General features: G+C 42.6%; 1 protein-coding gene across 3 annotated transcripts in view; it reads right to left on the bottom strand.

The window, feature by feature from the left end:
* Positions 1-26,876, bottom strand: part of LOC137191848 (nuclear factor of activated T-cells, cytoplasmic 1-like) — a 60,276-nt gene that overhangs the window by 30,217 nt on the left and 3,183 nt on the right. For all 3 annotated transcript variants that reach the window (XM_067602288.1, XM_067602286.1, XM_067602287.1), the window contains 6 exons: positions 24,964-26,068; positions 22,851-23,010; positions 13,655-13,857; positions 10,304-10,476; positions 9,189-9,329; positions 37-92 (listed from right to left, as the gene is read on the bottom strand). In XM_067602288.1, coding sequence (XP_067458389.1) covers positions 37-92; positions 9,189-9,329; positions 10,304-10,476; positions 13,655-13,857; positions 22,851-23,010; positions 24,964-26,068 — 1,838 coding nt within the window. The remainder of the gene's footprint in view (positions 1-36; positions 93-9,188; positions 9,330-10,303; positions 10,477-13,654; positions 13,858-22,850; positions 23,011-24,963; positions 26,069-26,876) is intronic.

Genomic DNA, 26,876 nt, shown 5'->3' with positions numbered 1-26,876 from the left:
CATTTCCAATGAATCATGTCGGTGAGGTGCACTTACAGATTTGACGGAGTCCTTGTCAACTTTGGCTTCTGTCTCCCACAGATGATGACCATCTATATTGACAAAAGGATAAAATACAATGTTCATATGCCTCCATGTCAACATCACTAGTATACAAACAATGTGGACATTAAATGGAGCATGGAAAGAATCTGCAGATGATACTCATTAGGCTGGTACAGAAGAAGACATGGGTTAGAGTATTATGGGTTTTACCATTTTGTTTGGTGTAGTGCAAAAACAGTTATTTGATTCAAGTTCATGATTTGCTATCTAATTAATAGTCATTTATCAAGGAAAAATGAAAAACATGCTTATTCTCAAATATGAAGACTTGCTGCTTCTCTAACTCTGAACATCAAACAGCTTTGGGTTTTGGCCTGTAGGCTGGAGAACAACCGAAGATGTTAATTTAGGCTCTGTGAAATAGTGATGAGTATTTTTTCAGTTCAGTGACAGTAACAACTTTTCAGCAACTATTTAATTTCTAATCTTCACCTGGGACAGCCCACTCTGTGCCAGTGTCTATCTCCATTAAATTCAGCACTATTTTTGTCTCTTCATTAAATCCTTGATTAATTTCTTTCTTATGTTTCTCCCTTATTTCTATTCTTAACCCTGCCCTGTGAAATAAAAAAAGCAGCAGCCTTCGTTTGTTCTCTTTCTTCTCATCTAGAGCTTGTTGTGGTAAGGAGGTTTTCCTTGCTGCCATGCAATAAAAGGCCTGTGAGCTACTGCAGCTGTTGAGAGCCTGCAGAAGCTCAGTTCACATTCTTTGGGTTTTCTCTGTGATTTTATGCCACACCTTAGCAAACAGACGCTCTGGACTCTGCTAGGGCAATCAGCACCAACCACAGTGCCGTTTTTTCCTCTTTTTTTTTTCAAAACCGATGAGTCATTAGGACCGTCAGAAATAGAAGTGACACAGAACAGCCTTTGTGTCAGTGGCACACCATATGAGACAATAGCATGGGCACTGTGGCACTGCTGCTGTATGCTAGCAGGCTATGCGGCAGCTGTGCCTTTATGGATAAAACAATACAATTGCTGCTGCAATGCTGCACTTTGCTTCTGGGACAGGAAACCATCAGATAAGATAATCAGAGTCAGTTTCCAAATAACTGATAGCAGAAGTCCAGTGGCTCTCTGGGAGATGTAAAACCCTGTTTTTTTTTTCCCAAAGTATTATGTTTTTCACATCATGCGGCAAGTAAAAGAATAAAGGATCCCAGTCACAGTTGGCTTATTATTGGTGAGCTGTGGAAGTGGGGGCGGGTGGTCAGCTTTATTATTCAGAAGAATGAACATCACTAGATATCTCTTTCCAAAATGGCCATATTAAAACTCAGGGAAAGAGAAAAACAGACGGTGAAGAGATCAGATAAGAGTTTTCTATTTGAACTGGGGGAAATAAGAGTTGCATATGGAGAAATGTGCAATGCACTGATGGAGGTGATGTGGATGACTAGGAAATAGAAGTGGGGTGACAGACTTATAGGATTGCCATGGGGCACAGCAGTGATACTATGCATGTGGCAGGTGACAGAGATGCACAAATTAATGAGGCACACATAATGCTGTGAAGTGGTGGAGAGTATGGAAGGGCAATCAGAGTTAGCACAGACAGGGAGAAGGTCAGAGAAAGGGAGAGAGACAGAGACAGACAGAGATGAGCGTTCCTCATGTTACGTCTAGGGGAACCATGAGGGAATCGCACCCGCCTCTGCACTGGGAGACACTCCAAGAGGGAAACCTTAGACTACGACGTCAACCCCAACCTCCACTAGTAAACATGTTTTTCAAACTTTTCTCCTTTTTCTCATCTCTCTACCTGTCTCTTGATCGTTCCTCTCACCTTTTTATACCTCACACATTGCTCCTCCAGATTTTCAATAACGATTTCATCAGACTTTGCAAATCTAAAACTGAGAGTGAATTGGGATAGGGCCACATGTGGCATACCTTTGCGAGTCAGAGACTGCTGTACGACTGATAACCACAGAACTTTCCATTCACTCCTTCTTCCCTGCAACATCTGCAAAATGCTTCTGTTCCCGACAACACCTCCTCCTTCACGCAGCCTCCACCCACGCGTAATGCACACACACAGATGCACACATGCACTCCCACAGCCACAGTATCCTCTACCTTTGTTCTGGCCTTCAACTTGAGTGATAAGTGGGGGGAGTGCAACGCATTAGGTGGGGTAGGAGTACTGTCCAGGAAACTATTGGTTTCACTCTTGGTCCAAATAAACAGAGAAGAGGATGAACACATTCAAACACACAGACTAATAGAAATACACATTTAATCTTAGGCTATGTGCTCTCGGATAAACCTGTTTATAGGCTTACATGACTCACTTGTGTATATGACCCAACTCAGACAACCAGGACAACACACTCATTCAACAGACAATTAGACCACATGTAGGGAGAGGCTACTTGGAGTCATCACTCCTTCAATTCTTGACAACATGTAAGACAACACAGCAACAGTGTTGCTGTCATAGTGAAGATAACACAAACAATAGTCTCATTAGTCATATTTTTTCATTGAAAGATGGAGGATTGGTTAATGGTGAAACATAAAACCTGAAAGCTGGAGACACAGGAACTATATGCCCTCCACTTATTGGTATAAAATATGACCTGATCTCTAGTGATTATCAAGGGGCTGAGTAGTGAAATCCTTGTCCTCACAATATTGTTTTTTAAACCTTTTTTTTTTTTTTTCTACGAACAGCCAGAGGTGATTTTTCCTTCTAAAAAGTGTTGTGTAGTGCATAGCTTTCACTGCCCAAAGAGAGTTCATTTTAGTGATATTGTGAATGGAAAATATGATTCACATTCTTAATTGCGGAGGTTGTCTTGTGAAACAATCCAGTTGTGTTTTGCAGCTTTGTCTCTCTTCCAGAGTTGATTTTTTTAGGAGTATTTTCTCTCTTTCTCTCTTTCCTGTTTACATATATCAGGTTTATTTTCCATTTTAGTACTGGCTCTGCTGCTGAAGCAATTTTACACATATTTTCAGGGCAATTACCTTGTTGTCCAATGAAGGGCAAAGTCAAAAGACCAAAGGGGTTCCCCCATGACTGATCTGAGAGGTACAGCTGCTTTCCTCTCTGAAACACCTGGCCTCTGCCAATCTGAGGACTGGTGAAATTGGAGAAATGTGGGTCTGCATCAGATTGAGAGGCTTCGGTATAAATTATGACCTGACAGTAGATTTGTGATGGGTTTATAGTCAGGAAGTGAGTTTTTCTTGGTGTATAACAGGGAAAGTGTGAGCTGACTTGACCCCTAGGTGCAGGCTGAGGAGACTAGCGTCCGGTAGAGTCAGAATATATCCTTTTATCAGTCTGGATGTGAGGTATTGGGTCTGAAAATGATCTAAAGCCTGACGGTGATGGCTGGATGATCACCCAGACTTTTACATTTGTATGACATTTGTGGGATGCATCGAGTTCACAAGGAAGAGATCAAGGCTGGTTGCTCTTTACAGTGTGTTGCGCACTATGTATCACAGCCTAGGGTGAGTCACAGCAAGACCCTTATATATAGAGCCTGAAACTGCTGTAGATCAGTGTGGGCAGATGTTGTTTTGGTATTTGAGCAGGTTCTGTTTTTAAGTGTAAGTCCCATGCATTGGACAAAGTTTCATCAAGATATATCACCATTTTCATCAGATAAAGGGGACATTCCTTGAAAAATATCACAGAAAGGAAAATTGTTTTTCTCTGAGGTGAATCACTTATCTGGCTTTAACATGTTAAGACAAGTCTAAAGAAAGGGTGGAGGCCACAGGACAATCTAGACATCTTTCTCTTATGATACTGTTATGATTCAACCAATTCCTTTGATGTAGCAGAGACATGCCTTCTAACACTGTTCCAAATGGATATTTGCATAAAACAGCATCAGTCATTCAAAGAATCCCACTGAAAGAGGAATCTCGCCCTCCAATACTACTGTATCTCTAACTTTTCCTGGGTAGTGACCCATCCATAACTGCCTATAGATGCATCCTTAGACCCTGTTAGAGAGCCCCTCCTCTGTTCATAGAGCTATATTTATATTTACATAATTATTGATTTTGGTACACTATGCCACACTAATTGAATGTAACCTAAAGCAGGGGTGGTTGCTGACCTTATGCTGCCATAGTGCCAAACCTATGAGCCATGATTATTCAGGTTATCCTTGCCTAAAGCCAAAGGGCAGTCTAGACATTCCGCTAGAAGTACAATACATCGACCAATTTGTCTGATGTTTAGACTTGCCCAAGGTAGACGCGTTCAGTGAAGTATAAATAGACTTTGAATGAAGTCAAACAGTGCAGATCACAGTCTGTAAGGCCTGGGTTGCTCATATTATGAAGGTATGAGATTCCAAATATTTCAGCCTTTTTCTGAGGAGTTTCCACATGACAAGAGTAATAGCCTAAGGGTATTGTTGTGGACTATGCTGTCCTAATGTTACAGATTATACTGTAGCTCAGAATTCTCTTAGTCTTGGCTGTGAGCTAGACCAGCCTGAAGCAGAGGTGGAGGAGACCAGACTTCTCCCTGTTGCAGCCCGGGCTGTGTGGTGCTGCCGAACTCCAGGCAATGCTCCAATCCGACCAGATGTAAAAACTATCCAGCTCACCAGGGAATTCCCTTACCTCCCCTCTGAGTCAGAGTGTAGGCTTTCCCCAGCTCTCTCTCTCTCTCTCTCTCTCTCTGTGTTTGTCTGTCTGTCTGTCTGTCTGTGTGTGTGTGTGTCTGTCTGTCTCTCTATTTTCCCTGCCTCTAGCACTCATTCCATGCATGGAAAGCGGGGCAAGCCAGAACACACACTGCAATAGGTGCGCCAGGTATGTCTTCCTACTCCAGTGCCAAAAGAACGGTTTGGGCAAACCCGAAACAGTCACACAACCTCAACACATACACATACACGTAATGAAAATTGAACCAAGGACAACAATGCAAAAGAAGATGGAAAGTTTCATAAATGCCCACATTGCGGTTATGCAAAGGGCACAACTCTCCACTGCAGAAAAAAACCGATAAGGCCTATTAAAAATACATGTCACCAATGATTACCGTTAAAAATAATGTTTACATTGCAGCAGAAGCAAAAATGTGGACTTGGGGTTCTTGAGTCTATCATTATCTGGCTACAGTCTGATTAACTTGCTCTCCCTGCTATGTGTGGTCTGTGATGAACTAAGAAAGAAGGAAAAACCATCGTACTCATCAATCCACTGATGGAATAAATAAAGCTTATTCGTAATAGTCACATGAATACATAACACCTTTTAGTGAGACTTGCAGAAATTGAGGTAACACTTCATTCATTCATTCATTCACTAAACAAGAGTCAACATCAGGGCAGGATGTGCTCATATCTTTGCTCTCATGTCTCAGTACATGAGGTCACAAGCAGGGTTTTGTAGGAAGCCTTGTCTTTTTCTGCCTCTCCTCTTCCTCCCCTTTCCCCCTCCTCTCTATCAAGTCTCTTGTCTTTTCCGTTTCACCCCTCTACAGGGAATCCCTCACGGATGACTCACTGAAAACACTTCCTACTGAACAACGCAAACAGGCCCCCAGGCTAACGGCGATAGTGGGCACACACGTACACAACAATAAACACACATGCACATGCAGTGGGTGCACGTTATGGAGTTTGCATCAGTTATCCTGTGGGTGACAAAGTGGAGCAGTGGGGATGGACATGGCATTTGAAAAGAAGAAGTAATTATTTTTCAAGGCACATTAAGGTCTCCCGCAGTGGCAACAGCTATGAGCTCTGCTCATTTGATACTTGAGACATCCCAGGGGGGACAGACAGACAATCAAAACAACACAGACAGTAGAACTGGAAGAGTTAAGTGGCAGCCAAGGACCAACAGAGTGAAAATATGATTAAATATTACAACAGATTAACAGATTTTTTTTCTCTCATTTATCTATATTACTCACCAAAATCAACTATCTGCCCTTCACAGATCATTTGCATTGGTGCTACTTGTTACAACCGAAGCACACACTACTGTGTGTTCATGCTAGAAATACTTAAATTAGTATAGTAGAAAGCAATTTATGCCAAAAGTACTCATTTTTAGATGTAGCCAAGCCTATTATTTCAGTTTTATTTAATTAATTTTAGCTTGAAAAAACCTGACATCACCTGCTTTTCCTCATTCGTCCCTAGTAGCTTTTTCACTGATCTCCAACTACGGTTACTTGTCATTTATGTCTGCAGTAATCATTTTCTCACTTTTACAATAATGCCAGTGGGCCACTATCACTCAAACAAGTGTATAATAAAGGGGTAACATGGAGCACTGGTGTCAATGATCTGCCAAGGACTAGTGGATGTTTCTGGTGTTTCAGTTCTCATCACTTAACCAGAAAATTGTTAATGGGACAATCTCTCAAATGGTAATGTCATTTATTATTCAAAAGTTCAGTAATAAATTGATATCTGCTCTTATAAATTCCAACGCAGACATCTGGGTGTGTTTGTGCTGAAAGCAGCCACATCCTTGAGTGGAGTGAAAGCAAATGGAAACAGTTAAAAAATACATGTATTTGTGATCTGCGACTGCCTCATTTGTGCTAATAGGCTTTTGTGCTGTGTGTGATCTCCCTCTGACTCAACTTGGATGATTTCACTGTATATAATTATTCACACAAGTTGGATTGGGACACTCAAAAACCGTCTGTTGCTCCTTAGGATTTGTGGAATTTTCTGGAAGGTGTTTATTGGAGTCAATTTTGGAAAGTGAGCAGCCGTCCTGACCTTTGATGGCAGCAACAGTAATGGCTGTCACCACTGTGGCAAAAGCAGTGATTGGTGTTGTGCTGTACAAAGAGCTCCGCTGTACACGCGCATGTGTGTGTGTCCCACTGTGTGTGTAAGCACATGTCTGCGAGTAGTAATTATTGTGGTGCGATGCTCCGTACTTCATGGGTGCATTTAGTCATGAACTTTTCCAGAGGAAAATAAAACCAAAGTTATAGAATAAATCTGTAATATAATTATAATTTTATTGGTTTATTTTTTTCCTTATCCCACTTTGGTCCTTCTAAATCAACAATCAGTGAGATTTCGCGTCTGAAAACCTTCATGAAACAGCAGGATTCTCTGATTAAAATGCCAAAAGACAATATTTTGCAGTATATTTGGGATATAAGTACTTTTCCACACTCATACTTGCTCATAGATAAATGCCATTAGTGAGTGATGTGTGTGTGCCTGTGTGCATGTGTGTGCAGTAGTGTGTGGGTCTGTCTGTAATGGGCTTTCTGACTTAGGAGACCCTGGAAGTGGTGGGTCATTAAAGTTTACATAAAAGCAGACTAAGTAGTAGACAGACAACCTCTCTTTCGATCTCTCTCTCTATCCTTCTGGACACCACAGAGACGGAAAACAAACCACTGAAATGTCGATGGCAGGCACGAGTGTGGGGATCCCGCTAGCGCAGAGCTCCACGCCGGCTAATGTCTTTAACGGGTATCGAGGATAGAAGTAAGAAGAAAATGAGGATGAAGCAGACGGTTGGGAGTGAAAAGAGAGAATAAGAGGAAACAGAGTACCCAAGGTAGACAGAGGAAGAGAGAGGGGGGGGTGAAAGAAGGGAAATACAACCTACAAGGGGTCATGAGTCTCAAATAGCATGGGGGGAGAGGCGAAGGTGTTGTGCATGTATGGGCTTTCCTCTCTGGGGGATCCCCCTCCATGACTAAGTAAAGGCAGGAGGAGGGAGACCCCATATTATCAAGTTCATCCACCTCCTCTCACCCCATCCCTGCCTCACCCTTAACCCCTAGGGTACCTCAGAGTACTCTCACAGGGTGAGGAGAGGTAGGGTAGGGAGAGAGTAGAGAGGAGTAAGAGGTTCAGTTTGTTTTTGTCTTATTGAAGTGATTTTAAAAAAATAATTTTATAAATGCTGGCGAGATTGAGCAATGATGTAAGCGTGTCTATTCCCCTCCCATTATTGATATTTAACTTTGAGTGAACTGTGTTGAAGCACTGATTTGGAAGGGATCAAGCATTTTTTTACTTATTCAGGCAATGAACTAACGTTGTCTCAAAAGCCTGGAAAAGAAGGCAAGGTGAACTATTACTTCAGTATTATGTAGTAAATGTTTTTGTCAGTGGTAGATAAAGAAGGTCAGGCAATCTAATGGTGAAAGTTTTTCATGGTGGTCATCGAGTAAGTAGCTGGGCATATTGTAATGTAGCTTTATGCCTGACATTATAATAAAAACTTAATTCATTTATTTATTCATGTATGCAAAGAAGATAATCTTGTATTATCATTATTATATGTTCTATTTGTTTTTTAATTCCACTACCATGAATAAAAGTCTCTTAGTGACCTTGGCATATAGAGAGAAAGAGTGTAGAGGATGTGTGAGGCTGGTGTGTATTTTTGTGTTCTGCAGGAGGTTTCTGACCAAAACCATGACAGCTTTATGATTTATCAACTGTTGGATATTATCAAATATTCTTAATTGTTGTTCTCCATCATTGTTAGCAGCAGCATTGTGTTTCAACAGACTTCAGAAGTACCACTGTGCTTTGATTTAGTGAATGCAATCCAGGAAATGATCTTTCACTTGCAAACTTGATCAGTTGTGTTTTTACCATTCCTCCCTCCTACGCAAAGAGGAAACGCATGGCAAAAAAAATCTGGCCAAAAAAACCCAAAAAACGAATGGCCTCTAAACCATGCGTCAGTGACAGACAGCCAGGGTGAGTATCCGGTAGAACGGGTGGAAGAGGCAGCTAGCGAAAGTAAGCGAGAGGGTTAATGTCAAAAGCAAGGGAGTCAGGGAGGGAGAGACAGCACGGGAGGGAGAGAAAGTGAGAGAAAGAGACGTTGCACATGCCCTGCTTGTGATTCATTCCTTAAGTTGTGGCGAGCACCAGTGAACAGGCAATGGAAACTTCAGCAAATGTAAATACGCTTTGGTTAAAAATATAGTGGCTTAATGCACACCACATGTGGCTCCCTGGCAAGGTCTGCTCTATTTTGACGGGAGGAGAGACTGAGGAAATGCGGCGCAGGGAGAGAGGGAGAGAGACATTTGAAAGAGATATTAAGAGGGGAAATTGAGAGGCAGTAAACATGGTCTGGTGACTGCAGCTTACCCTGGGCCTTCTCCACGAACATCACCTTGGAGTCAGGGAGGAAGTTGAGACCGCTCAGGAGCATCATTTTGCCTCCGCTGGCAGGGTAACTGTCCACACTCTGCTTCTCCACCAAGGGAAGCTCCTGAGCTGAGCGCTGGGCTATTGAGGGAAAACACACACACACATTTCAATACAGTGTCTGAGCCCACATAAACTCACTGCCTGATCTCCATTCACACCAAGAAGCACAAACCCTGCACACAGCCAGTAAAACAGCAGCTCTTGGTTAGGGAAACAGGCTTATCAACTTTATTATGATGCTTTCATAGCTAAGAGGTTTTTATCCAACAGCTGCTCTTTAAATGACATTGGAAAAAGGAGAGAAAGTGGTCAAAACAATATTTTTATGGTCAGATCCTGAGTCGTTATTTTTCATCGAGTGGTCTACAACCAACCACCTGTCTCTGCTTTCTATAAATGTGGATAGCTAGTCACCTTTGACCCTTTGGGATTGGGCAATGAGATTTGCAGCCAGATGTAGTTGTTATCACATAACTATGCATTTCATCTATTATCCCTGTGAACAATCTTTGAACAGCCCAAAAACGAAGAAAACACTAAATAGACCTCTTTAATGATGAATCAACTCTGATTAACACCCGCTTTGGACCATAAACCACATTGCCAACTCTGTCTCACCATCTAACTTTAATTGGCTTCTTTGAGTGCAAATAACATCACACCCATATACACAAATGAAGGACAAAGAAACAGAGGTTTCTTTCAATGCAGTCATTCAACCATGCCAAAACTGGGGCCTGGCAAATGACCTTTGTGGAACCTGTGCTAATAGGCTAGTCTTACCACAATAACTTGCGCATTCAGTCATAAAATGTGAGTTGAGATAGATAACACGTGTGTACAGTGTTATGTACAATGCATGTATTGCTTTGGCAAATTGCTTTGATCATATAAAGCTTATTGGGTGCAGAGGTACTGCATTTGCTCCAGCAGGTAATAAAACAGTAGCTCAGTGTACTGGATTACAACAATAGATGCCACCTTTTGCTTAAGTGGAAAACCAAGAGAAAAGTATGCCAGTTTGTGTGCTTAATTCTGTGTGTGAGACTTACAACATTCAATGGGATTGGAGGAAGCCTGTAGGGATACTGTCCTGCCGTTGGGCTGATTGATGTGCACCCGAAACACCAACCTCACACGTGTGTTTTTACGTCCGATGTCTGTTTCCCCTTTGCGAAGCTCAATGTCTGAGTTGCGCAGCTTCAGGATCCCTGCACAATCAATTCTGAGACAGAAACATGGGCAAATTTTAATACAATATTTCAGAGAAGACGTACAATATAGGAAGGTGAAGGTTAGTGTTTTTGGTTTCCAGGCAGTCTCCTTTTTCTCTGCTACAAACTATAATCACACAGGATAATTTCTATTGGACACTTCTACAGAAATTATGGAGAAAAGATGCGATCGGAGCATATCTGACACCTCGACTCTTTGGCTGTTTAAACTGAGACATCAAGCAGAGTTGCTCCGCATAAGGACCAGCGGTGACGTCCCGGCTGGTGTTACAGATCATGCGCTGGAAGTCCACTGAAGCATGACCATGTCATTATTAATCCAACATGTCATCAAAGACAGAGTTGGATATTAATGACTTCACATCACACTTTTAAAGAGTGGTCCAAGAATTAGCAGTTCTCTGGAGGAATCCTGAGGGCCGAACAGACCGTGGCTCACCACCATCACACAAGGTCCCATAGGCTGCAGTCAGTACACAGTCACTTTATTGCTATCTGACTCCCCCAAGCCTGTCCACTCCCTTCACAGCACCCAAGCCTTACACTTGATACATTTAGGTTTAGACCTCTGCTAATCATTTCCACGTGTAGCAGTACACCCTTTTCTGAGCTGTCTGTCTTTATTTATTTCATTTCACAATTTGGGAGGTATGGGGGTGAATTTTCTTTCTCTTTTCTTAGTGGAAAAAGGGAATTTATTTGCACACTGGCCTTTCATGAATTTAAATAAAACTAGAGTGGCTGGTAAAACGTGGGGGAATATGAAGGGGATATGGTTTGGCATTTAAATTATTTTACATGGTAGCTTTTTGGGCACTGTTCCTGGAACATGGTAAATGTCAGGTTTTATACCAGTCCATTTTTCCCCTTGACTTTGGTTTGCACAATCTGAATAAATAAGAAAAAATAACATATTATAATATGTAGCACGTAATAACAATAATCCTGACTGCCCACTCCTTATCAACTTTGCATGATTGTTCTGTCGTGCATAGTTTTAAAACACACACAAGATGATGGACATTTTGGATTATTTTGAGCAATCTTTTGTGGCTTATAGCATGGGATAGTTAAATCTCCAGCAAAGAAAAGTTTAGATTAAATCAAATGATTAGATCATATTCATAGGAGCCACATTCACAGTAGTGGTAGTGATAAAAAAGTCTACTTTGCTGATTAAATTACAGGTATTTATGTTATATATACATATGTTGTTGAAGTGAATGTACTACTTAAAATTAAGCTATCCTATATTATATTATATACATGAGATGAACTTTCATAGAAAAGAGGAAAGAAAGACAGATTGAAACTGTCTGAAAGTTTGCAGTTCTCTGCATGCCTGCATCCCACACATTGAGCAAATGATTGCTGGCACAAGAGCACAGAGATGGATGCTATGTTATCAACACTGTTTAACAGCTCAGTGGAAAGAGACAGTTAAAGGCTTCACTTCGTCTTTGACCTTTGAGATAGTCGGAGGAAAATAAAGCACTTTCACTCCTCTTCCTTTAGCATGCATGCTGACGACAAAAGAGTGAAGAAACTTCCTCTTGAATAATATCATATTCATCCTCAGAGACACATTAAGTCAAGTGGGTGAGGTTCGCCCCTAAATATGATACAATATGAAGGATATTGTGGTATTGCTGGAAATTATATTGTAAGACAGTACGAATGTTAAAATTATCCATGCCTAACCAAAGAAGTCCACTTTCCAGTCAGGAGGCCCATAAATATCTTCAAAATCTCCTAAATTTAAACAAACATTAAAATATGACCTAACAAATGGAGAAGCATTAAGTCATTGTTGATTATCTTCCGAAAACATTATTTGAAAATTTTAAACAGTGAAGAATAAACTTGAGGTGCAGTAAGAGGTAACGGCCTTATGTAACCTATGTTCAGATACAGTGGTTTTATCCATAACACAGAGTTCTGGGCCCCAATCCAATAAATTCACTGCTGCCTAGTCTGAATGGAGCCCCAGGAGAGGAGCTACCGCGTGGACACACTGCAGAGCACGGCCCCTTGGATTACTGCAAATCTGGAGGGAGAATGAGAGGGGCTAAGGTTGATTTTCCCGTAGCCTAGCAAACGGAAGCTAATGTTTTTAAAGGTAAACCAATATTATATTTAGAAGGGCACTTTATGTGATACTAAGCATACCTTCCCATATTCATAATGAGTGGACAGCCTTATTTAAAATTAGCGTGTTAGCTAGCTTGTTTTGTGGTAAACACTAACGTTAGCTAACATACATAGTACAAAAGGGTTGGCTAACAATGCTGCTGTTTGTTTGCTGAAGTGGATGGGAACAAAACACAATACCTACTTGTGACAGTTGACTGTTTATCAATAAGCTAAATTTTGAAGTTATCAAATTTCTCATACTTACACTTTTTCTACAAGCATTTTTTCTTCTCTCTTCTCGCAATGCAGCAAAATGCCACAGTTGGCTACCAGTCATTCATTTAAAAACAGGCCTTTTCATAGACAATATTTTCAAGTGTGACAGTACTAGTACCATAGACTGTATAAAAAATATTAGTAGTACACAAGTGTAATAAAAAATTTATGATGGCTGAATTTGATTAAGCTGCCTGAGTTTCAGGGTCCTATTGTGCATGCTGACTCACTGTCACACTGTCATGGCCTACTGGGGTACTTGAATATAATGGAGCCATCGTTAATGTTATTAGTAACACCTGTGCTTCTCTGCTATGACAAGTTAAATGTCTGCTGTGACAAAGGCCTATTTTTTTTGGTTTTACTGAACATATGTGTGCACGTCAATTATAATAATTACATTTGTGTCTTCACACATTTTAATGTCAATTTTGATTTTGTTGGCTACTGTAATATGGTAACCACATTAAGTAGCTCTGTTCTTTGTGAAGGCAAAGAACAGAGTACTTATTTCATTTCTTAGAAATCATGCACCTCTTGGGGTGAAAGTAAAGATATCAATTTTCAAGGTCTATTTAGACCGGTGTGCTGTACAGTGCCTATCATCAGACATTCTATTTGTAGAGCTTAAGCAAAGAGGAAGGTGCAGAGAGAGAGAAAAGTGTGTTTCGTGTGTGTACTTGAAAGTAGGGGTTAAGAGAGAAAAATGTGGAAAGAAAAAGATTGATAGTGGACTTGTAGAGGTCTGAGAGCACTCACATGGCTCTCATGTTGTTTTCAGGCAGCAGAGGGATCTCCAGAAGTTTGGTGTTGGATTGCATGACTTCATGGCTGGCGGTGGAGACGGTTTTGCCGGTGATGCGGTGGACCTGGTAGAAGGCATGTGGTCGCAGGAGGCGGTCGTCTGCGGTCCCTATGAACAGCTGCAGGGTGAGCGGCTCGCTTTCCATGTAGCCATAAAGCTGGTGGGAGAACAAAGGGACTCAGGTGAGAGCCAACATCAGGTTTTAAGACCCCCATCTCAGGCAACCCCTCATTTAGGAAATAGAGATTGCATGCACATCAGCTACTGTTAGTTAAAGGGGCCTTTAATGATAGCTCTTACATGGCACGGTCGCTGTGAAACAAGCCCCTTTTCTTTGTTTGTTTTTTGGTTGGGTTGGAGACTCTTTTTCAGTGGTCTTTGCTTTTCTTTTTTGATGCTAATTCTGCATTCCTTTAGGGGAGGGTGAAAAAAGTTTTTTGATGTCTCTGAGTTTGTCTGGGGTAGTGATCTTTAGGGTACAGAGACACAGAGGCTGATGGAGAGGCTGGCTTCCCACTTCACTGTTCATTAAAATCGCACTGCTGCTATTAAAAAAAGTGCCTGCAGAGAGGCAAGGAGTCCACAGTGACTCAGTGCAAAGTGACCCTTACAGAGACAAAATAAGAAACCGGGGATACCATCTCAAATCTTCTTCATAGGAGGACGCTCACCTTAAGGCCATTGCTGAGTTTACAAAACTGATAATTGGGCTAATACTGATTTCGTGCATAAATATGAGTTGTATGAAATCAAAATTTGGACATTGGCAAACTTTAAAATCATTAGCGTTAATAAAAGAAATCAAAATGTTGGCATACACGTGTTAAACAAATATATATACATAATGCATATTGTCCAAATTCTTATTTTTTAATCAGCATACATTACAAGTGGAATAAATGTTTAGTTTCTCAAATTATTTATCTTCCAAAGGTAAATATTACTTTCACATGACTGCAGATACAGCACAGTAAGCTTTTAAAAAGAACTTGTTACCACATTAGTCAGTTACTACATCAATTATATTATGCAAAAAGTGCTATCAGGTACACAGTACTTGTGAAAATCAGCAAATCTCACACCTAAATGTGTTAGAAAAGTTAATAATACCAAAAAACTCAATGGAGCTTGGCATGCAGACGAGATCCAGCCCACTTGCCTTTGGGCAGTTATGAACATGCATTATGATTTCCATTAAAGCTCAGAGACTGTGTCCCACTGTGATGAAAGAGACTCCTGTATCAGAACCACCACTTCAAACAAGTACCACTTCCTCTAGCAGGCCTCCATTAACTGCTACTGCTCAACTAATAAATCTTTTAAAAAAAAGGGGAAGAAAAACTCCATAGCCATGCATAGTTTGAAAAGTACTGTTGACTTAGGGGTCAATGGCACTTCAAATATAAACTGTAACTGCCAATTTACATTCAGCATCCCTGGATCATCTTCTAACCGTGTCTAAAGTAACATAATTTGATGGTTTAACCAAGTGTGTAATGGCTCAAAAATATGAAAACACAGGCAGGGCTGAAAATTCCAAAGTGTGGTAAAGGACAACTGATACTTTGTGAGTGATTTCTGACCAGAATAATTTGCCAACCGAATGTGGATTTCTTGTGGAACCAGGTCTTATGCTACAGACCTCCCAAGATATGCTTGCTCTTTGCAGTCCAAAGTGCTCATATGCTCATATGTTGATGTGGGCTTAGAAATCTCTCCAAACTTTCAGAAGACCGTAGAATCCATCTGGTACATCGAAAACTGAGAGGTCTAACTTCTCGTCGAGTGGTGTTGGACCTCCGTGGATCCACCCAGGTGGCTACTTGACCACATGTGACATTTACTGCGAGGGATCACTTACTCAAGACCAAGGCTCACCAAGCCCTGGCCATCTGAAAAATCCCACAAATTGGTCAATTACTCCAGCACACACCAGCGCATCACTTCAGACCAATTTTCTTTGAGCTCCATCCAAGTGAAAACAGTGGTACCGTCGAATGGAATAAAAGACCCCTGTTGTTTATCTAAAAGACTGAGCCACATGACAAAATGCAGACCACATGTAACCTATGACATAATCTGATTAATGGGTTTATAATTACCTTTGTGAGGGCGGTCAGGGATAGGGGTGTGAGGAAGAGGAGGGCTGGTGGAGAACTGCATAGCTACGTCATTGGAAGTCTGTGGAAATTAGAGCTACGGTGTCACGGACACCTAATTTCTTTAGTTTGAGGACAAATTTCTCTGGATACTGTATTAAAAGTTGTCTGGGTTGATAATAAACATCAAAATTAAATTGCTTTGGTCTGCTCTTGATGAAATGTCATTGGATTTGGGACAAGGCAGTGGATGTGTTCTTGTTCTTCCCAGTCATACAATTTTCAGTATTAATTATGTTGAGTAAAAATAGGATATGACTAGTCACTGGAGTAGAGTATATATCCATATGTCTCAATAATCTAAACACCAGTGGTTATCTGGCTTTGTTCTTTGATTCAGATATCAAGGGAGTGTATAGGGAGTGGTAAAGCTAAGGCTGTCATTCATCTCCAGTTCCAAAAGTCCTATTTTTCTATTCAGCTCCACATAGTGTCTCTAGCAGCTGTCTTGACCTGTGAGCTAGTCACACATGCAAGTCATCAGTGAGTTAGGCCGAGGTCAGGAGCTTCTTGAAGTCTTGGCATCCCGAGGGACCACTTCATCTATGTGGTGATCTCATCGGCAGACCCCGCTCTGCTTGTTATATTTTACTTATGGTGTCACCAGAGGTAATTATCCATAGCCGCACATGCTACCAGTTACTTGCGTAGTATTGACTCGTGAGAGCACTACGATGGAGCATGAGGTACAAATCTGAAACACCGGAGCGTTAAATTGCATGACGTTTCCTTATGATTTAATAAAACGCAGGCAGCCGCGCTACAAAGCCGTGTCGTCTGTCACTTTAGCCTCTGTAGACTTCTTTGGATTTCTTGGTGACCTCCAACGATTACCTCAGCCGCCACGTGGCTGTAGGGAGGCCCAGGAGAGGCAGGAGAAAGGGGATGGGGGGTGGTCTTTATCCCTTCACTCATCTTGTGGTAGCGCACAATGTCGGTGGCATCTTCACTCAAAGCTGTAATGACCTCATGGAGGAGAGGAAGTGATTAATGAGGTCAGGTAGTCCTCTTGGTGACGCTGGTCTTCCCAGCAGCAAAGGAAGGCAGTCTAGTCCCCCCTGGGCGACCTCCCCCGATTCCTTTACCATATGTGCTCCCCTGACCCTCTCCCTACGGCCCCCCCCCTTTAGCTCCTGCTAAACTCCTGTGACGCTCACTCAAATACACACCACAAGCAGAACCCAAAACTTACTTCTTCATTTTATTCTCAAAGGGAGAATAAGCTGGGGGGAAAAAAGCCGAGATAATGTCGTAAATTTTAAGTGTGGGCCGACGACAGACGCTTCACACACACCTGTGACCTCAGCTTTGTATTTGTGTCTAATGCTGCATGTGAGGTTGGGGCTAATTTTGACCAGATGAGCTTTTCTAGCTGTAACTGCAGCCTATCTGGCACACGTACTGTGTATTTATTTTGAGATAATCTAAACCAAGTTTGAATCAAGGCTTGATTTACAGCTGTTTCAGTGTGCCAACTTCTGCCACTGTGTCAGCTAGATCCATTTACACCTCCCACTGTAAGCCACTGTTGGACGAGCCATTTCTGATAGCTGAGGCTCAACTAAAACATTGTGAATATGGCAGCTGATGCATTAATTGTGTAAATGTATGCAGCTGTATTGTCTGGGTCACTTGTGATGATGTGGAGGGGTTTCGAGCTAAAAAGGGAAAGGGGGTGCACCCCGTCCACTCTCTACTATTCATCTCCCAGTTGCCTCTCGGCCATAGCAGATATATCATCAGTATGAAAAGTTTCAGCTCTTGGGATACAGCCTCAATAGTTTTTTTGCTTCACTCAATGAAAATCATTTGTGATAAAATAATGATAGAGTGTGTTTTCTTCAACTGAGTTTTTTTATTATTTTTTCATGCTGTATTTTATCCCCCAATTTCTTTAGTAACAGTGACATTTTCAATGCTGTTTGCACCTGGCTTTAATGGTTAAAAAAAAGAATTTGAACATGTAATGTTTAATAATGACTTGCTGGTAAATTAGATGTGTCTGGCCTGGCTCGAAACTGAGTGTGAATACACTCTACAGACCTGCAGTGGGCTGACTTCTATCCCTCTGCAGTGATTTCATCACTGCCTGGAGAAATGTCATGACTCGTAGAAGTCCACGTGGCGCAGAGATTTGGGGAGAGGAGAAAGCGACTGGAAGCAGCAGAGGAGGGGAGAGACTGAGGCAGGGGAGGAGAAATACACCAGCAGTTTCAGGCTTTTTCCCATTATCACGCTCCTCTCTCTGTCAAGTGCTGACAGTCACACAACCAGCCTTTGCTGTACCCAATTAAATGTACACTCATCCAAGTTGTCTCTCCTTCCAGACATTACTCCATCAAACCTCCTGCCCCGCTAATGTCTCCAGTGCCTCATATTGAATGCATACGGCAACATATGCAATCCTTTAATGTGTTGCCTTTCCAAAGCTCCAAATGCTGCTCGTTTTTTATAAGCAACCAAACAGCCATATCCTTCAAAGTTTGTGTTGAACTGAGTACTTCGGTGTCATGTCAGTGAGGGCAACGTTTCAAGTGCTAGCCAATGTCTAGACCACTGCGGGTCTACATTCCATATAAAAAGGATGACTTTGTTACCAGCACAGTCTGCCATAAAAAATATCATCCCTAACCTACAGAAAATTTGAGCAAGATGATGCAGCGATGACTGCTGTGCCCCCCAATAGCACAGCAATCCACCAGTGTCTTGCCTCATAAATCTGTGGGCTGTCTGGTTATCACCTCAGACCAGTAAAAACGATGCACATTTACTTCCATTTTTTCCACTTGTTATTAACTGGTAATTAGTGGTAGCCCAATACCAGTGTAAGGGAAGCCCGCAGATGGAGAACCACAATTTAAGAGTGGCATAAATACCCCTTAGGGCAACGAATAATAACCCTGACTAAGCTTGAAAAGCACTACAGGGTACACCAAGCTTTCTGAATATCAAACAAGAGGCGGCAGTAGATTTTAATGAGCAATTAGCAGCTACAGTACAGGGTCCAGTAGATCAGGGGTTTTCTTTGAGACATTAAGCAGCAAGCGAGCACCGGATCCAAGGTGAAACCGCACATGCGGAGGATCGAACACATGTTAGCCGAGGTCTTTCATGTCACTGTGGCGGAAACATACTGCAAATTTGATGTGTATTACATACGGTTACAGGGGAAGGGAGATGGGTATTAAGTCACGCACACGTTAATAGGGATGATGGCCACATCCTGCTGAAATTACACCATGTCTGTTGCTGCTTTAAACGTAATGAGAGAGCGAGTGAGAGAGTGTGTGTATGTGTGAGGGGGAAAGCCCTATAGGCCAGTCATTATCCTATACGAACTAGCCATATGCAGGACTGCGCTGCGTGCTATGCAATAGGGTTAATTCTCCACAGGTGTTGTTGTCTGATGTTACTAAGGGTCTGCCGGATGTCTGAGTGTTTCATAACTGAATGTGAACCTGAAAGCCTCTGCAACATCTTCAACTGGACCCACATTTTAGATCAGAGCCAGGTCACGTCCTTGGTCACTATATTCTCAATGGAAATAATTGAGCATAATTCCACTTTTTCCCAACTGTTGTCGTTTGGAAAAAGCCCATCAATCAATGTCGCGGAGGTATTCTGAGTGAAGGTACACACGGCTGTTGGTTTTTCCTGAGCACGGCTTCAAAAATCATCCTGTAGACATTTGGCATAGCTGTGGTGAGAGAGGGGAGTGTCTGGAACAGTGTGAGAGGAGCCGGTAGAGCACCCTAGATCCCCTTAATGGCGTTGTGGTCTGCTGCAGTAAATAAAGTGGAAAAGCAGCCGCAGGGGTCACAAAGTGGACCAATCGTAGGAGAGAAGGTTGAAAGGCTGCGGATGCGGAGGAGGGGAGGGATGGACGGAGTGCGAGTCCAGAATAAATGACTGAGATTTGGAACGGAAAGCGCAAGAGCTGGTGCGAGCAGCAGAGGGGTAATGAGACGAGGTAACCCATAATCATCGGTGTGTGGCTGGAGAGTAGACACTCCATTCTCCCCACCCACCCATTCGACAAGCTCTCCATCCTGTGTGGCTGATAGTGTTGGATGTGGTGTGGATGATCTGCAGCAGCACAGGATGATGTCAGACTTTATAGATGCTAAACTTTCTTGTGTATGTCAAGAAAAACACCTCTGCTTGTTATTGGATAACAAGGCAACAACAGTAAATGAGCAGCTGAGCATTTTGGTTTGATTATCTGTCAGTTGCTATCTCTCTGGGAGGGCACTGCAGGCTGTAGAAACAGTGTATCCCTTCATGTTTTTCATCGTGCTGTTTTTTCATCCAGTGTTGCTTTCCAACACACGTCACCATCACTCATAGCGTGTGTGTCTGATCATCCATGAGCTAAAAAAACATAAGAGCTGTGGATGACTGGGCTTCAACAGAGGGAGGCCTGCTGGTGTGGGTTTGGGAGATGGTTGAAGGATGAACAGTTCACAAGGAGTGACATCCTCAGGCCCCCCAGGGAGGGAAGGAGGCACCGGTGCGTGGAAAGGGGAGGTGGCGTCCGATGGGCGCTGGGATTCTGACTCCTATCCACCACCGCCCCCCTCACATCACTGCCATGCTTAGCGAACCTCGGGCCACCCAGGCCCTAATCAGCAGGATACAGAGCATCTCTAGGGGCAGCCAAGCCAAGCCCCAGCTGCCTGGTGACTCCCTCTGCCCCTTCTCTCTCTTTCTCTCTACTCACTCCAGTCTTAAGGACAAACACACATACACACACACACACACACACACAGACACTTCCTTAGCTGCTTCCTACACCCGTGCCCCTGTGTCATTATTGACTCATTCTCCTTGACTGCACCTCGCCCATCCAGTGCCTGCCACTCATTACCACAGGGCACTGGGGACTACAACATGCCCTATCCTCCAAGATTACAACAACACAATTTCGCACAATACTACAACAAAGACAACAAGAGTGATGTAGAGTAAGACAGTCATATGTATGACAGATTTTGTACTCCAAACTATGCAAAAACTCCCTGAAGATACAGTACATTCTCTTCTTCACCCTCTAGCATGTACACATGATTGCCTAATCGTCATAGATTTATCTTCCTGCCAACTGCCATGCTTCCAGTGGTTTCCACTGGTATGACACCCTCGAGATATCCGAATTGACTGCACACATAATATCAGAGGCATAAATCACTCCTTGCAAAAAAGTGAGAGTAAAATGTGAGCTATGTGAGTAGGGGGAGGATGTGCCAGTAAAGCAGTTGTCATCATACTTTCTCAATGACTACTACTTACCGATAATTGTTCGACATGCACAGCAAGACTTGAAAACATCCTCACAAAGTTGCCTTTGTAGTATGAGCTGAACAACCCAAGTCATCAATCTAAATCTGGACAACACTGTGTATGCAAAGACACACAGGAAGCTTACTCATGACTTTTTACTCTGGCCCCCAGAGTGAGTCAGAAAATGGCGTAAACTAAATCAAGACCAGTCTCACCTGCCACAGCTGTCCATGGCAGGCTGAGTCTGGTGAGCCTCATAGGGGGGGTGCGAGGGTGAAACGTTGATTCACCCACATGTTGATATACAAAACTTTGTAAAGAAGGAGGAATAATTACCTGTATTTACAGAGGAAACCTGAGGGTTGACAGGCCTGTTTATAACACCACGTTGGCCAACAGCTGTCAAGTGCGTTTGACATTGAGCAGACCAGGATGTGCTGACAACATCTATTTACAAAACAGCTGTGGCGCTAACAGCGTCAAATGCTATAAGTGTTAGACGTTGCTCAGGCGACTAGACCACCAACCTTAACTTGTACTGGTCCAAAAACTTTTTTCTGCAGATTCAGTGTTTGCTTTGGCTGCTGTTTTGCATGATAAATAACCGTCTAAAATCTTTAAATCCTCTTTGTAAGAAAACTATCACCAACAAATACCCCTGTAAAATTATTAGGTCAAATACAGTTTAGTTTGAATTGATTGCTTTAAAGGCAAATTGACCCTCAACCTTGAGGACAAACACACACCGCTTGATCCCCACCTTGAGTAAACCAAGATGTCGGCACAGTGTGATGACAGTGTAGAAGAGAAAGGAGCTCTGTGCTGAGCTGCTGGTGAGACTGACGTGTGCTCTATTAGTGTTCGCCAAGTACAATAGTGAGAGGCGATGGTCCTGCTCTATACTAATTGAGTCAGTATGCACTGCTGCCGGTCAGAGCGACCTTTCGCAGCAGTAGATTGACTCCCGGCTTCAGAACATTAGTAACACAGCATACAAGCACAAGCAGAAGCATATAGACTGTGGTGTGTATAAACTGCAGATCTGCTGCCAGAAGTTACAGGAAAATCTCTTGAGATTTTAAGATCTGATTAACTTTTGCTTGACAAGTTTAGAATTATCATGTTTATGAAACAGGGACTTTTATTTCAGTTGAAAATAGATCAATTGCGTTTTAAAATGGTTTTAAATTTTTCTGATGCACACCCTAATCAGATCAGATTTTGTTTTTGATATATTCGATATGAGTTAGATATGATTTCTCAAGAATGAACAATCAGATTTTCTTTTAGATATTTTATACATAGTTTGAAAAGCATCACATAGTTCAGAGTCACTAGGATTTTAGGATTTTCTTTGACAAAGATTGAAATGAAAAAAAAAGAAGAAAAAAAAAAAAGACAAATGCCAGAGAACATCAGAGTCTAGACTAATGAAAGAAATTTCATGGCTGCTCTGACTTTGCACTGTAACTACATGCTGTCATAAAGTCAGCAAGAGCCAAATGTCCAAGTCAGAGGCTTGTTGTTGGACAGAAAAAGTGCATTTATATGCTTGTTACCACTTGTGCTGTAATGACATCAAATTGTCATACAGTTAAACACACAAAGTTAACCTTGTCTCTTAAATAACAATGTCTCTTAAATAACAGATCTTTAAGACAGTGAGTCTTAAAGAAAAAAATGCTGTTTGAACACGGTGTTGACGGCATACCTGTACTATGGGGTGTCCTCCAGACGAGGCCTTCACTGCCCCTCGGCTGCCTTCAGTCTCATAGTGGGCCCTGTGGTGGGATTTTGGCTGCAACTCAATCTGTAGGCTGTACGGGCCGGAACAGGATGGAAGCTGCCAGTCGAGAGCTGGCAGAGACGGGCTGCAATAACATTACACATTTGTTGTTATTACTGAAAGTAACAATACATACAATTTCTGCTTTTACTCTATCCCTGATTGATATAATAGTGCATTATCCAATCCATGTGTCTAATCCCAAGATGTAGACTCTGTGCTAAACACCTGGTATCTGGTTTTTCTTTCCTGAAAAACAGGAAGTGCTGTTTTTTACATTTCCACTTAGCTTGGAACAAAAACTATTCAGACACACGGAGAATGATTGTCTTTCTATGTTTTCTTTGTTTTTTGTAATTTTTTCTTTTTCTTTTTTCTTCGTTTCATCTGTTTTATTCTATTCTTAAAACCGAAGTTGCATTTGATTTGCCAAATTAGAAACTGTGAAGTTACATTTTTTTCCCAAGGTTTCATCACTGCCAAAGAAATATAAATCAAAACGTCCTGAACTTGCTTTAAATAAACCTTAATTTAGGACACTTTAGTGTAATCCAACTGGCTTGATCCTTCTCCGTTTCATCATGGTCTATAATCTAATCAATTTAAGTCATTCGCTGACATGCGTAATTCCTTGGGCCCGCGTAATAATTAGTGGCCCTTTTTTATATGAAAAATAAATGAGACACGGATGTGCTCTGGTTAGAGTTTAGTGTGTTTCGTATTATGGTGTGACAGGTGGAAACAGACAATGTGAGTTAAGAAAGTGACATTGGGAGGAAAGACATTTCTAGGGCACAAAAACAAATCCCACACAAACTGGCAATCAGCCTTTCCTTTGATACAATTATTATCCACTCAAAACAGATAACTGTAAAATTATAAAGCACCAGTATTAAAGACAATAGAGTTATACAATGGAATGGGGTCAGAAGCACACCCTGCCTTGGAGCATGATATCTCTTTCTCAGAGCTACAGCTGGCCTCCCTTAACTTCATTGTTCTCGATATGGAGAGTCAGAGCTTCCCATGTGAACATGTGGAGATATCTAAACCAAAACAAACATGTGCAAGACAATATTTCTCTATGCCGGATGCCTGGTAAACGCAGAACCCCTGACCTGAAGGGTGGCTCAACTGAAACCAATCTCTGGCATCTTTGTGGAACTTGCGGGCTGTTTGTTGACCCAAAACGAACAGATTTCCCCCCACAGGGCTTTATCTGCCCAGTCAGTGCATGACATCACGTTAGCTACACAGAAAGAGATGGGCTGATGGCGCGACAGACCAGAGCAGTGAGCCGGCTGATTAACCCACAGACTGCTTCCCCTTCAGCCAGGCCTGTCACCATTACTTCCTGTTGCTCACTATCTTAATCAAACACTTGATTTCCGACAGGAAAGTGTGTTATTGACTTGGAAAAAAATGCCATGAGGGACACAACTGAAATTGAAAAAGCTTACCTTGCTCTAAAGTAAAAAAATCAATGATATAGTTGAGTGCATGTGTGTGGGTGCGTGCGTGTGTGTGTGTGTGTGTGTGTCTTTGTGTGTTCATATGTTTGTGTGTGAGTTGCTATAGCAACAGTGGCACATTCATGCTGGGCAACTCCTCCCTGTAAAATATGATTTATGAAATAGTTTTGATCTTCAAAGAGAACTCTTTTGGAAGTGAAGAGCATGCAACTTTTGGATTTCTGCCTTTTGATATGGCCTTTGAAGATTAAAACCTAAAACAATCTTGTCCTTGCAATAAATAAACAACACTAAATGTGGAAATGAAAAGGCGGTAATGGTAAGGTTTTCCTTTGCACTGTCTGGAAAATGCAAAAGTAATCCTAAGGCAGAATGTTAAAAAAAAACACCTATGTATGCTACATTGTCTTCTCAAGGCAACTTAGAGGAGAGTTGTTTTCACAGTTACTGGTTCAAGCATCTTTGAAGTCTCAGTGCTTCATCTCGTTGATTTGTGTATTTAACTTTTGTGCAGTACTACTGAGTTTAGCTTTTGACACAGAGGAAGCCAGAGCAGCTCCACCTACCTGAGGTAAGGCTTGGGTTTAGACCAGGAGTACGGATGCTGGGGCACATCCAGGAACCCTCCACAGTAGTTTTCCTTCTTGAGGGCTAGGCGGGAGGGATAGTCCTCATGGCAGAGCTCCTCCTCGACACACAGGTCCTCACCGCCAGGTTCCACCTTGAGGCTCATGGAGGGTGAATGGTCCACCATGGTCTTACGTGTCTTGATTGGGATTCCCTCTCCCATATCTACCACTCCGTCTGTGGTTAGAGCATTGATGGCGGCCACAATGGCAGAGTTGGTGTACTGGTTGGCATTGGCGAGCCAGTTCTCATCTGTGACGCTAACCCTGGGGGAGCCATGTGGGGATGGGGTGGGAGACTGGTTGGGTGAGCAGGATGTCTGACGGTAGGGGGCGCCATTGAAACTGTACTTTCTCTTCCCCATGCCGCCTCCGCCGCCGTTGCCTCCACCGCCCCCGCTGCAGGAGGGGGAATTTGGCCTGGAGCCACGAGGTTGAGCTGGCCAGCCTTCTTCGGCAACAGCTCCTATCTGAGGGGAGGTGGAGGGCGAATGGTGAGGGGAGGCTGCAGGGCCACTGGCATGTGGGCAGGACAAGAGTGAGGAAGAGCCTCGGGGAGAAACGCAGGGCGACTGCCAAGGGGAGTTCTGTGGGGAGTTGTCATAGTTGTAGAAGCTGGACTCGTAGGAGGACGCTTCAGAGTTACAGCTGCGTGAGGAAATGCTACTCGCAGGGCTGAGGCAGCTGGGATCACGGTAGCCGTCTTGATTGGGCAGCGTCAGCGTCACAATGGAGTTCACGCCTCGTTTGATGATGTGGTCCTCACTGTTGCTCTCTTCTACCTCATCTTCAGGATACTGGCTGTAGGCAGTGATCTCAATACGGGGGCTTTCCAAGGCTGGAGCCCCGTTGGGTCTCAGGCCGTGGGGCAGGTAATAGCCTGATGCTGCATGGTTGTCATTTTGGAGGCTGTAGCCTGTCTGGTGGCAAGAAGAAACTGAGATGATGGGACTGGACTGTAAGGTGTGGTACTGGGTGGCCAGACAAGGGTTTCCCATGCCCAGTGGAAGGGACAGGCTGACATTTGGTGTGTAGCTGTATGCATCTGAAAAAAAAGAAGCATATTTTAAAAATATAGAACCATAGTGTAGTGAACCAACTACATGCCACAGTAAAATGCTCAGAGCCATTGTGTTATGACAGAAATTAACTCTGATTACATTTGAGAACAATACCCCTACACAAATCTTACCAATATGTCTTTCAGCGACAGACTGCCTCTTTTCTTTATAAACATCTGGAGAAGCTTAGCAATCATCTCAAAGCAGTTACTGTATGTGGTTGCTGTGTAGTCGTAAGTTGCACAGCCACTCTGTTTGTTTGATCAGTTCATCTGAGGCTCTATTTGGCGCTCCTTGCTGTCATGTGTACTCTACAGGAATTCCTCCAGCAGCGCTGATGGATGCTTTATTTGATTGATTGCATCACTCACTGAGTGAATTATGCCCTCCCCTGTGGAAAACTGACAGCACTCTCGCATCGCTCTGAGCTTGTGATTAAGTCAAAGAGAGTTCACTGCAGCGTTACACACAGATGCACCGAGGTAAAGTACACACACAAACACAAGCAAGCACACGAGGAAATCACAGACAGACAAGTGCAACGGCATACAAACAAAGCACATATAGCCTTGCAGGTATGCCTCTCCAGTTGAGCCTTGTGGCAGCTGGCTGCAGTGTCAACAGTTGTAAACTCATATCTGTCTTTTATTGATAATGTCATTGAGGGTAAAAGTGGTCACAGAATGAATACCATTCAGCCTGAAACCCAGTGAAGGGCATTCCCCTTGATGCTGTGCACTATATTTGTTCACCACAATGCTCTGCATCACATGAAATGATGAATCTGTCACA

The sequence above is a fragment of the Thunnus thynnus genome, chromosome 10 (assembly GCF_963924715.1).
Source record: "Thunnus thynnus chromosome 10, fThuThy2.1, whole genome shotgun sequence".
Classification (NCBI taxonomy): Eukaryota; Metazoa; Chordata; class Actinopteri; order Scombriformes; family Scombridae; genus Thunnus; species Thunnus thynnus.
The sequence above is the reverse complement of the archived record's forward strand: the minus strand, read 5'-3'. Positions and strand labels throughout refer to the sequence as shown.